This window comes from Etheostoma spectabile, chromosome 5 (assembly GCF_008692095.1).
Source record: "Etheostoma spectabile isolate EspeVRDwgs_2016 chromosome 5, UIUC_Espe_1.0, whole genome shotgun sequence".
Lineage (NCBI taxonomy): Eukaryota > Metazoa > Chordata > Actinopteri > Perciformes > Percidae > Etheostoma > Etheostoma spectabile.
The window spans coordinates 36,954,213-36,966,760 of record NC_045737.1 but is presented as its reverse complement, the minus strand read 5'-3'; the positions used below and the strand labels follow the sequence as shown (position 1 = coordinate 36,966,760).

At 42.5% G+C, this 12,548-nt stretch overlaps 2 protein-coding genes and 1 long non-coding RNA gene across 8 annotated transcripts in view; 2 read left to right on the top strand and 1 right to left on the bottom strand.

Moving 5' to 3' along the window:
• Positions 1-12,548, top strand: part of f5 (coagulation factor V) — a 60,356-nt gene that overhangs the window by 33,895 nt on the left and 13,913 nt on the right. For 4 of the 6 annotated variants that reach the window (XM_032515228.1, XM_032515224.1, XM_032515231.1 and 1 more), the window contains one exon: positions 879-923. In XM_032515228.1, coding sequence (XP_032371119.1) covers position 879 — 1 coding nt within the window. In that variant the 3' untranslated portion in view covers positions 880-923. Of the gene's footprint in view, positions 1-808; positions 823-878; positions 924-12,548 lie in introns of those variants that run through there. The other 2 variants (XM_032515226.1, XM_032515227.1) reach the window with 2 other exon arrangements.
• On the top strand, positions 957-8,216 carry rgcc (regulator of cell cycle). The gene is made up of 5 exons (XM_032515258.1): positions 957-1,151; positions 1,558-1,728; positions 5,530-5,637; positions 6,639-6,701; positions 7,533-8,216. Exons 1-5 carry the CDS (start codon positions 1,124-1,126, stop codon positions 7,538-7,540), a joined length of 378 nt encoding a protein of 125 aa, XP_032371149.1. The 5' UTR covers positions 957-1,123; the 3' UTR covers positions 7,541-8,216.
• LOC116688997 (uncharacterized) overlaps positions 3,261-12,548 on the bottom strand; it is a 14,040-nt gene continuing 4,752 nt past the window's right edge. Inside the window, exons 2-3 of the long non-coding RNA XR_004331901.1 lie at positions 4,952-4,957; positions 3,261-3,271 (exon numbers count right to left, since the gene is read on the bottom strand). This is a non-coding gene — a long non-coding RNA (uncharacterized LOC116688997). The remainder of the gene's footprint in view (positions 3,272-4,951; positions 4,958-12,548) is intronic.

Below are 12,548 nucleotides of genomic sequence, written 5' to 3'. Positions count from 1 at the left end.
AATCCACACTGTAAAAAATACTCTGCTACAAGAAAAGTCTTACATTCAAAATGTTACTTAAGTAAAAGTACGGAAGTATCATCATACGGAAAATGTAGTTAAAGTATTAAAAGTAAAAGTACCCATTGCAGAAAAATCCTTCTCTTTGTGTTTAATGGTCTTTTCATTTCAGCTGGACATTGTTGGCTGGTATCATTTATAATAAAACATCATATTTTATAAACTACATGTGTTTTGCGTGCACAAATCTTGATTTGTGAAGTAACTAAAGCTGTCAGATGAATGTAGTGGAGTAAAAAGTAGAATATTTCTCCCTGATATGTAGCGGAGTAGAAGTAGAAAGTGGCATGAAAAGAAAAGACTCTAGTACAGTACAAGTACCTCAACATTTGTACTTTAGTACTGGAGTAAATGTACTTAGTTACATTCCAACACTGCTTGAGAGTATAAGAGAAGAAAAATTGTTTGCTTCTGATTTGAAGTAAAATGATTATACTGGCAACTTAAAATGGTTATTAGGACGAGCTACACAGAGAACATTCATATAGCTTAGTTATATAACTTCCATATCAATAAAAAAACAATTAATAGTGCAGAAACAGTTGGTTCCTAAAAGATGTGTCTGTCTGTTTGGTCTCGCCCTGGCATGATCTGCCTGGTGACACCACATGAAAAGCACTGGGTCATGATTATTAATATCTCCGGATCTCAGCTCTGCCTGGCAGGCCACACACAGCCTGTTTACAAACACACGTCAGGGGAACGTAACAGCGATGTAGCACGCAAACGCACACGGGCGCGCGCACACACACGCACACACACGCACATGCGAAAAGCTACGTACAAAAACACTAGCGCACACCCACACACCAAAACACACACACACACAAACAAACACGTACACACACACAGACACGCGCGCGCCCTTCTGCTGCTCGTGTCGTCCCGCCCCCTCTGAGTAGGGCTCATAAAGGCGGCAGTCCTCGGGCTGGAGGTTAGACCAGACCTGCAGGAGTTCTGGACGCAGCCGGACCCAGTGGGACTCTACACGGACGGACATACCGTACTACATTATTATATCTACTGATTCATTTGGATCATCTCCAATCTGATTACTGAAATAATGAAGTCTCCAAAGCTGCAAACTCAAGGTAAATATGAGTTTGTTCCCAAGATATCTTCATTTGTAGCCTAATAAGACTTGATTTCTGTTATCCGTCACTCGATACTCCAATAACATCCCTGTATGGATGGTCATTACAATATTCCAGTAGGAAATATTTTATTATGCATGTTTGTTTTTTTATTAGAAAAATACTTTTCACTAAGTTCTCGAGTCATATAATCTTATAGCAAACAGTTTTTTGTAATTGGCAGCCTATAAGACTCTACAGCTCCAATAACATTAATATAGGTATAATTTATTACAACAGGATTTATTTTGTTAAATGTTACTTTTCACTACAGCGCCACATAATCAGGACCATAGAAAGTTACAGTTGATCCTAAAATGCTTCTCCTAAATGTTCCTTTTGCTCTGTCGTTTCTTTCTTGCAGCGAAGTTGGTGAACGAGGATCTGAGCGACGTGCTGTGCGAGTTCGACGCGGTGATGGAGGACTTCACGTCCCCGGTGGAGAAGCGACACTTCCGGTACGACGAACACCTCAAGACCATGAAGAGGAGGAGCAGCGCGAGCGTCAGCGACAGCGGCATCAGCGACTCCGAGAGTGAGTCGGCGATCACTTATCAAAAGTGTATATTCATCAGATTTAGGAAGCATCATTTGTCCATAAACGACATAAATATAGGCTAGTCAAATATTCTCCTTGGGACTATAAAAAGCAAACAAAAACTGATTTAAAAAAGTCAATGTTTCAAATCATATGAATCATTATAATTAAAAAATAACACTGATGAACTCCCTAAGATCTATTTCATGGATCAATAACAGTCATGTAGATACATTTAGTCTTAAAACCAGGGATGGTTCCAGACTGCATCTAACAATAGTGCAATTAGAAAGTCCCTGATTGGTGCAAACTGTGACTCCAGAATGGAGATCAGGCTCTGCCATGTTTTAGTTATGGTTTTGTTTTCTGCATCTGTCACGTATGGTTGACAGTCCGAAGGAGTTTTCCCAACTTTGCCATTAGATACATTTGCAAACTGTTGCACATGCATCCATCCATCCATCCATCCATCCATCCATCCATCCATCCATCCATGCATGCATGCATGCTCTCACACATGAATGCAGAGCGAGAGAGAGAGAGAGAGAGAGAGAGAGAGAGAGAGAGATCCTTGATCAAAATCCAGAGATTTGGGCGTCAGATTAAGCTCCTGCTGCATATCTTGACACAGCTGCCCCCGAAGTGTGGCTGCTTCTCTAAAGTTTTACACTCGTGCATTACTTTATTTCTCTAACAGTCTTTTTTTTTTTTAAAGTCTGCTTCCCCAGCTGGCCTCGGGAAGCCTCTTGCCCAAATGTGATCATATGCTGATACACAGAGAGAAAAATGCGTCAGCTCCTCATGAGCAAAGAAAGTTTAGCAGACAGACACATGTGCGTGGGTTGGGACATCCATGGGGACGATGTGGAAAGATCTTTAAAGTCTTCAGTTTTCTGGAAAGGCTGTGAGAGGAAAGAGGACGTCCAGTGAAATGCAGACTGCCTTTGAGTCACAGGATCCCACAGAGATTCAGACTGAGCCCGACCCATAAAAGGTTTTTAAGGCCAATAGCGATACGAATATTTGGTTATCTGTCGATTATTAATTGATTAGTTGTGTGGTCTATGAAATGTCAGAAAATGATTAAAAATATGGACCAGTGTGTCCAAAATCCCAAAATGCCACCCTCAAATGTCTTGTTTTGTCCACAACTCAAAGATATTCTGTTTACTGTCCCAGAGGAGAGAAAGAAAAAAAAACGTTCATCGTTGCAGCTCTATAACAGACATGGAGACGCTCTCACAAACCCACTGGGACAGCAGTTATTCTGCATTTATGTCGTTATCACATAACCACTGAGCAGTGACAGACCTGGAATTTGGGAAAATGCCAGAAGGGCCGCCCCCCAATGGACCAGTACTGATAATTTGTCTTTGGTTACTTTTGATAAGTTATTTTATGCATGCAGTCATAAATATTCAAGATTGTACTGCAACAAGTGCGTGGAAAGATACACTCGGAAGGCAGAGTTACTAATTTTCAAGCTAGGTTATTGCCAAAATCTGGACTGTTGTGTTGCAAATGCCAGGGCTGCTGTTGTCTCCCCGTCCGTCACTGCCACTGAGGATCATGATGTAATAAAAGCCGAGGACGCTGCTGGAACCTGGGTCTGTGGTGTTAATGAGCTTGTTGATTTGCTCTGGGGATCAGATTCCTGCATGAGCTCTGTCTTCTCCATGGCAGTTTAATGAAGAGGGACCTGTCCCACACAGAGACAACCTATTGTGTTACAGCATGATGGATGGACGGACTGGTGACCGTGCAGACAAATGACCCAGGGTCTTAGAGGTCCACTCTAGAGCGTCCACGTTTGAGTGAGGGGCAGAGACAGAAAGACGGTAGAAGAGCGAGAATAACAAAGCAGAGTATATGGGCAGAAATCAGAACTGAGAAATGAGAGGGATTCTTGTCTAAGTCAAATGTCAATGTTAAGGCCACAGCTCTGTGTGTGCACACGCGTGTGTGCGTGCACACGTTAACAATACGTTACTATAATAGAATATCCTCAGCCTTATCCAGTTAACAAACTTCCTAGGGGAGAAATACATACATATTGGGGAGTGTGTGTGTGTGGCATTCTTATGTGTGGCATCTCCTATCTCCCGCTGTGTGTTCACAGTGCTGAGTGGTGGGAGTGGTACAGATGGGGGGGGGGGTAATTAAGTGGTTGACATCTGAGACACTGTTAAGGTCCGCCAGAGATCTGCCCAGACGAGCAAGATGGACAAGGACAGCTTTGACTGCTCTCTAATTTTTCTTTATGTCCCACAAACGTCACACTCACAGAGGTTCTACATTTCATTGGACAGGTCTTTTTAGATGAAATGAGTCAGACAGACAAGCCCATTTCCATCCTGTCGTAGAGTCTAGCTGCAGAAAGTCTCCACTTCCTTCTCGATCAATCCATAAGTTGTCAACTATACAATTGTTCCCAACGTTTTTAACAATTGTTTATACGGTTTGAGTAATTGTTTCATGAAAAAAAGTCACAATTCTCTAATTCCATCTTCTCAAAAGTGATTTTTTTTTAGTTTCTTTACGCATACTAATATCTTTGATTTGTGGACAAAACAATACATTTGAGGATGTCATCTTGGGCTTTGGGAAACACTGATTGACATTTTTTCACAATTTTCTGACATTTTATAATAACAGACAGATTGATCGACAGTCAAAATACTCATTAGTTGCAGCACTGCTTTTCACTTCCTCTATTTCTTACCAGACACTGAAAATGTGTTTTTATGTGGTGGCTTGAAATATGGATCTGTGAGAATCAAACTGGCCATTTGATCATTTATGTAACCATGCGTTTAGAGTTTGGGTGGTACATTGGAGACCGAACAAGCCCGTGCCCTGCTCTGGTAACGTTTTCCCAGAGAATTCTCCCATAGGAGCAGGGAAGAGTTGCTTGGCTTCAGAGAGCTCTCTGCCCGGGACAGCCTGTCTTATTGCTGTCACTAACGGCCCCAATTGAGACAAAAAAACGTCTGCTTATGGAACTGTCTCTGGGTCAACATTGACTTTGGAGTGCAGTTGTTACACTTTGCCCTTGTCCAAGTTTGTGTATACACCAGATGTGGAATGTAACTAAGTACATTTACTCAAGTACTGTACTTACGTACAAATGTTGAGGTACTTGTGTCTTTTCTTTTCATGCCTACTTCCCTTTCTAATTCTACTCCGCTTCCGCGTAATATTGTTCTTTTTACTCCACTACATATATCTGACAGCTTTAGTTTTTTTTACACATTAAGATTGTAACGCATAAAACGCATGTAGTTTATCAAATCCGATTTTTTTATTATAAATGAAACCACCCAACAACATAACAGCTTACAAGTCCAGCTGAAAAGATTAGACCATTAGACACTTGACAGAACTGTTAGGATCGTTTCCAGTTTCTTAAATGTGAGGATGTTTCTGCATTGAGGAGTTTTCCTTTTAATACTTTAAGTAGATTTTCCTGCTGTCACTCACATTCTTTTATTTAAGTAACATTTTCACTGCATGACTTTTACTTTTTACAGTGTGGTGTTAGTAATTATCCTTACGTAAAGGATCTAAATACTTCTTCCACCGCTGGTATACACACCTCTGTGTGTCCAAATACAAGCACATGCATGTGTGTGGCAGGCCATAGAGGAAGGCTGTCATTAGAGGAGAATGCCAAGATTACGCCCTGAAGCTGCGCCACTGACACAGATCACATGTGTGTGTGTGTCACGTGGGGGTACCCCAGAAAGTGAACGCTCACCTAATCCAATTTTTGTTTTCTCTCTTTTTTTCTACTGACAGGTGCAGAGTCGCTCCACAGAAACAGCTTCAGCTTCAGCGATGAGAGGCTGAACTCCCCCACCGTGCTCTCCCCTGCCACCAACTCACCTCCTCTTATGTCACCAAAACGTAAGCTACACCCCGTTATGCTTAGACGCACACACACACAACTGTGGCTTGTTGCATTGCAAAAAAAAAATTAAGTAAAAAGTAATTTACTGTGGTAAAGCCCAGGGCCGCAGACAGATTCAAATCTCTGTAATTACTCTGTACTACAAAGCATAAATCGTTAACGTTCGACTTGCAGAAACATCAATCCCACAGTTTTATTTGCCATCTTATGATGTGTGGTTGAAGATGCTTATAGTGCTTGTGTTGTGGCAAAATTAAACTTAAATCCACGTCAGAATGTTAGCGACAGGCAGGATTGGTCTTGACTCATTCCAACAATTATTTCCTCTTCTTTCGTTTGTCAGTTTGCATTCGCGGAGTCAGAGAATAGAGAAAGAGGATTAGGGCTACATATGAAAACTGTATTTGAGTTAAAAAGTCAGAATGCTGAGGATAAAGTCTCTGGGGAAAACAAAGTCGGAACTCTGAATTTAAACACTTTCACACCGAAAAATGTATTTGAATTCTGGGTTTAAATTCAGAATTGTGAGATTAAAGCATAGACTGTGGATTGAAGTCAGAATTCAGATTTTTTTTTTTTTTTAAGGTTGGGTCTGAAATTCCAATTTAGTAGGCTAAAACAATACGTGAGATTTGTATTTTGGGGCATTTTAGGCCTTTAATTGACCGGACAGCTTAGAATTGAAACGGGAGAGAGAGATGGAATGACATGCAGCAAAGGGCCGCAGGTCGGAACCAAACCCGCAGCCACTGCAGCAAGGACGGAGCCTTTGTAAATATTCTGGCTGCAGTGTAATTCCCACCTTTTCCTTTAATTTCCCATTGTATTGTTATTAACAGTAAATTCCTGTAATCTGTAACATTCACAAATAGTGCTATTTTCTCCCACAATGCAATGCCATTTACAGTAGGATCCTGTATAACATTAAAACAGAAATACTATACTGTGAGATTTTAGCTGTAAAGTTACATCACACATCTCGTTCTCTCCCTTGCAGCTAAACTGGGCGACACTAAGGAACTGGAGGACTTCATTGCAGACCTTGACAGGACATTAGAGGGTAAGTGCTAATGCAAGCTAGCTGTCAGAACCCCTGATGAATTAGCCCATGTGCTGGTGCTGCCCGCTACTCAGAATTAGGGGGGGCGTTTGTTCCCTATGTCAGCTATGCTAACCACCACTCATAAAGTGACACAGGAGTCACTCCCCTAAGGTTTCTAAGAAATGAGGATGCGTCTGGACTGTGAAGGAGCCGGGGTATGTTATGTGGACCGTGAGGCCTCTGGGGTTACACTGGAGAGAAAGGCAGCGTATCCCTTTTCACCAAAAAGTGCTGCAACCAACACCATGCAATCTGTGAACTCTGGGTTTTTCAATTTGATCCCATCCTGTTCTCCTCGAGCTGCGTAACTTAAGACTGCAACAGGGCGTTGTAATAGACATACATGGTTAATCTGTGTTGGACCTTTTCTTTCTTTACTACGAGGCTTGTGAGTGTTTGAACTTGCATCCGAGTATAAGGAATGTGGGCTGGTGCAAAGCTGGGCTGCAACTTTAAATGTCAGGAATGGAATAAGACAGAAGTAGGATTTGAAATGATTTCCTTATTTACATTTTTTTTGAATAAATTCCTTCCAGCGCCCAGGTCTGTTCTGTGTTCTGGCCTCTGAATGTCCGTCTTTCAGAGCTCGTCCAGTCGCTCTGTAAATCTGGACAGTCAGTCAGCCAGCCCCCTGTTTGCCCCGGAGAATGGTGTGTTTATTAGGGCCACCGGTGTTTATGATGACCAGCCTGAAAACCACAACCTCCGCCGCTCTGAGAGAGAGAGAGCTGGCAAGCAAAGGACCCAGGTAGTCCAGTTCTAATCATGTCTGTCTCTGTCTCTTCTTAGGCATGTGACAGGGAGGCTCACAGTCATCTTGGAGTGAAGCCATGAGGGAGTGCATGTCTGGACCCCCGTCGAGCGGCTAGCATGCGCTCGGCCCCCACCCCCATACAGAAAAACCACCCAACAGGATGCAGCTGGATGGCACAGAAAACTTCCAAAGTGGCTCCACCACGGCTTCATGTCTAGCCCACGCTCTCCTAAAGTTAACCCAGCTCTACTAACGCCAGGCCACCTGGCTCCTGGGCTGTAAGGACTGTAGGAAGTGTCAAAAATAATTCTAGGGAACCTGAGGACAAGATGATGTTATGGACACCATGAAATGTTGTCAAAAAGTCACTGGGGAAATGTATTGTCAGATTCACAAACCACCACACAGGCCAGGCTACACTCCCTCATCCAAAACCTAAGCTGGAAGAGTATTTAAAAAATGGCTTTTTATAATTGAAATATATTTGTAATTTTATAGAGCTTCTTTTTTTGGGGAAATATATTTTTGTATCTAATGTAAATAATAATGGCTTGGTATTAACAGGACAGTCAGATCACGATGGTTTTGACACTCGTTGACTGGAATAAAGTTACATGCTTAAATGTGAACTGAAAACTGGAAAGCAATGTATGTCTATTTAATACAGCTAATGCCTGCCAGAGATTATATTAAAGTATTGAATATTGTTCTTTTAGTAACACGTGCCTCCTCTCTTCATTGAAACATCTGCTTCTCTGCACTTCGGTCACATTCTTTCAGTAATCTGAATTTAACACTTCTGTTTAGCTTCATATGTGCTGTAGAAGGTATTGATTTCGTCCAGAGGCTGTGGAGCTGCTGACTGGCTGAATTAGAGCGGTAACACAGTGGGGATCTTTGAATGACAGCCCCCCCACTGTGTATTAATGCTGATCTCCTTCCAAATTGTTTGGATTAAGCTACAGCCACACTTCTACAATGGTTTAAAAAAATGAATATCTTTTACTACGTTTACCTCGTGTCCACACTACTTCTAAAACGGACACATTTGGAAACGCTGCTGCCACTCTTATGGTTTGAAAACTCCGGTGTTGCTCTGTAGTCTGTAATGTCAGAACTGCTTCTTGTATGTGAGTGGTAAAGAGATTAGTTCTGCTCCTGGAGCTAAAACTCTTGTGTGGATGGAGATCGGTTTTGTCTCAAAACGCTGCCTAAAAATTAAAATGTAGCTGTTCAGATGTAGCCTTACACCGTGCTGCAAACACAGGCAGGCAAACCAAATGGGATCTACATTAAACAGTGCTTTCTTGGAAAGTGGATGCAGTTGTGCACTGTAGTCCACCACAGAGAAAAACTCACCATGACATGACATGCAGTCAAAACTAGACTGCATGAAGGAATTCACTGAGAAATATATACAGTACATACACAGAAATAGCTATCACACGTCTTAAGCACTCAACAAAGCAGGGACTTACATTCTGTAGCAACAAGGTCTATTTCCAGTGGTGGAGGGAGACAGGCGGGTGCGACCCTTCGTGGCCCAGCAGCAGGTGTGGCTGAAGTAATCTTGTGCCAGAGGCACCGCTCCATCTGCTGACCACCAGGGGTCAAAGGTCACTAACCATGGGAAGATACACTTTGACACTGGTTCCATGGTAGCAGTGCGGCAGGTGCAACCAAATGAGCTCTACTCTGTTTGATGTACTTAAAGGAATACTCCAACATCACTGTTTCATAATGTTTCGGTACTTGTAAGACACAGACTGAAAAAAGAATGGTCAAAAGAGGCCAAGATATTTTGACTTTTAGTGCCTACTATTTGACAAACAGCCAAAAATGATGGTTCCTACATTTCCCATAATGCAACTGAATGTTGTCTCTCCTCCTGCCTGGTAAAGTCCACGCTACAAGTTTGTCACACAGGCATTCTGTTCTGTTCTGTCCGTACATTGTTAAGGATCATTTATGGTCGTGCCAGTTACCTAACTGCCAGTTACGTAAGTGTCCTAAGCCATGGCCTACATCAGTGGTTCCGAATATAGGGGGCCGGGGACCCCCAGGGGTGAGAAGGGGCTTCGAGGGGGTGTTGAACCCTAGGAGAAAATCTTCAAATGGGGATGTTGGTCTAATTTGTGTAAATTTAGGCGTCTTAGATGTAAAAGGTTTAGGAACCACTGGCCTACGTCGTTATCATATTTCTTTAAGAGAAGCAGAGCCGATACATAGTGTGTGTGTGTGTGTGTGTGTGTGTGTGTGTGTGTGTGTGTGTGTGTGTGTGTGTGTGTGTGTGTGTGTGAATTAGCTTCAGAGTGAGTACCAACTCAAGCGGTGGAGACGGAGAAACAAAGTGTCTCCCCTCTAGCAGGAAAAGTTAACCCTCTTCTTGATTTCATGTTGTTCATGGAGAAGGAGAACCCGGAACTAGGAGGATATGCAACACTTCCGAGCCGCGGCCAAGTGGACCAATCGCAGTTGTTGCAGTCTGTGTTGGTGCGACGTAAAGTTACATTTCTGGAAGGTTAGCGCTAAGGCGTAGGGACTGCATCTACGCCTACCGACAACATAGATTCAACACAGAAGCATAAATCCAATCTTAGTCTCACATCAAGACAACCCTACTGACATCCCTATGACATCATCAGGGTTATTTTTTTAGACTTTAGACTCCTCCTTCCAGAGCCACAAAAACACATTGCACAAGTTTTCATAGGTTTAACAGTACTTCTAATAACCAGGGCTATAAGATATCTGGGGACAAAAGATTCCTTAGAAGAAAAAAGTCAAATTAATTCTGATCACCATCATCAAAAAATCTGCAGATTTGCTAATGACCAGTAAACTGATGTGTGGAATCAGCGGATGGCCCTTTTAATACTTTGTTGAAGTTTTCAAGCTGAGAGTCGCTCACAGCTGTGCACTGGTGCTGTTCACAGTCAGTGGATCCAGCCTATCAGTGCATGCCAGACTGGGTTAATCTGATGGCAGGAAGCTGGCATGCAGACCCCCGTCTCTGTGTTGTGTCTACACAGTTGGCAGAGGAAAAGCTGTGGGCACTCTCCCTCTGTGAGTCCACCTCTCCCCACTGATCTGAGCGACCATGTTGACACAACACATGATCCCTCGAGGGCAGTGGGTGGATTGCCCTGTTCACTAAAACAGCTTTCCCACTTGGCAAAGGTGGGCATCTTTTTGGCCGCATGGATCAGTCCTGTAGAAGTGTTGTCTTTGCCAGTGGGCAGCCCGTGTACTAGTCTGGATCAACGGAAGGACATATTCCCCTCACCTTTTGCTTAAGTTAAGGTAAACAACACAAACTTTGAGCTAGCAAGCTACACACCAAAAATGGAAAGTAGAAGAAGATGAAGAAAATGTGGATGGGGCAACAAGGCCGGCCTGCTTGGTTCTTTCAGGGAATGATTTTAAAGATTTATAAAGAATATGTGATGATGTGATATGAATGATGGCATTTCCTCTCTAACTGAGAAGTTTTGGGACTGATTGGGGGGGAATGCTGGGGACAAAGTACACACGGAGATACACTGGTAAGAGCTAATGAGGTTTAACCATGTATCAGCTAATTTAAATAGCTCATGTTACTGTATTGTGTCAACAGGTAACTTCATTTAATATTCTTTGTTTCATCAGAACAAGTTCCTTCCTGAGACTATTTTGCAGAGCCACTAGCTATGTTTCCATCCACGTTTTTATCCAAATTAAGTGATTTCGAATGAAAAATGCCTTATGGAAACAGTAAAATTTGATGGAATTTCATGAATATCGGCTCAAAGGAAACACGTTCAGTCTCATCGGATTTGATCTTAATTGATATACGGCTCATGCAATAAACGCTGATAGAAATTTTATTTGCCAAATAGATAATAAATTGCGAATGAGTTTTATTTTCATTTTATGGTTGCAACTTGCCCCAAAACGAAGAAGAAGAAGTTTTAGTTCATTTCTGCTCTGTTTGCACACATGGCGGGTGTCGACAAAGACAGATGGACGTGGACGGACGATGAGACAAGGGACTTTCTGAAGTTAATTGATCAGGAACTCGCAAAGGAAATGGCCGACAAAGGTTAGGACAAGCCGTGGGACGTCCTCCGGAGTAAATAAATGGAATGGACATGTCTCAAAAAAGAGCTCGATATGTCGCTATCAGCTGGCACATAAGCGCTATTATGACTTGTCCAATTTTAATCATTTGTTGGTAGATGTGATCCATTTTGTCTAGAAAAACTTTGTTCGCAAATGTTTGCTTGAATGTTGTGCGATCCAGTGTGAAAATTAATAGAAACACCTTGAAATGTCTAAAATCAATTCAATATGCCAATCTGATCGCAAAACAGCGTGTGGTTTTTATTGGCTTTAAAGCCGATGGATGGAAACACACTTTCACCTGCTTTATTTGCATTCGTTAGTTTTTTTTACCAAACTTCAGATAATTCAATTGACAATTGGATGGAAACTTAGCTAGTGCCGCTTTGTCCGGAGCACAGCGCCCCCCAAGGCAACTGGGACTGGTTTGAAGACATGCAACCAACTCAGAGCGTTTTAAAATAGGAGTCAGACCTCACAGCGCTGTGGAGATGTATCTGGCAACAAATTGTGGGAAAGCAGGGGACTCAGGTTAGCTGGAAGTTAAGAGAACACAGTAAATAGAAATATAGGAAGCTAAGGTGAACGAAGGACTGCGCGGATAGATGGAGAAATAGACGGAGAAAGAGGAGCACACCAAACCCTGCAACCATGTGTCAGTCTCGATGGGAGGCCCCTCAAGACTGCTGAAGTGGTCGTTCTATGAATAGGTTGGGCAGAGACACACAGATGTATGTCCACATCACAAAGAGACAGAAACACACAGAGCCAAATATCAGATTTGGCTTTCCACCGGGGCTTCACATCCCTGAAAAGGCACATTAATGATGAGAATGTATTTACTGTATGTTACTCTCTTCAAATGTGTGCACATGATTTACAGTATACACTCTCTGTATGAATACATCTTAGTGCGTAATGAGGCATAACTTGGCGTGCGTGTGTGTGTG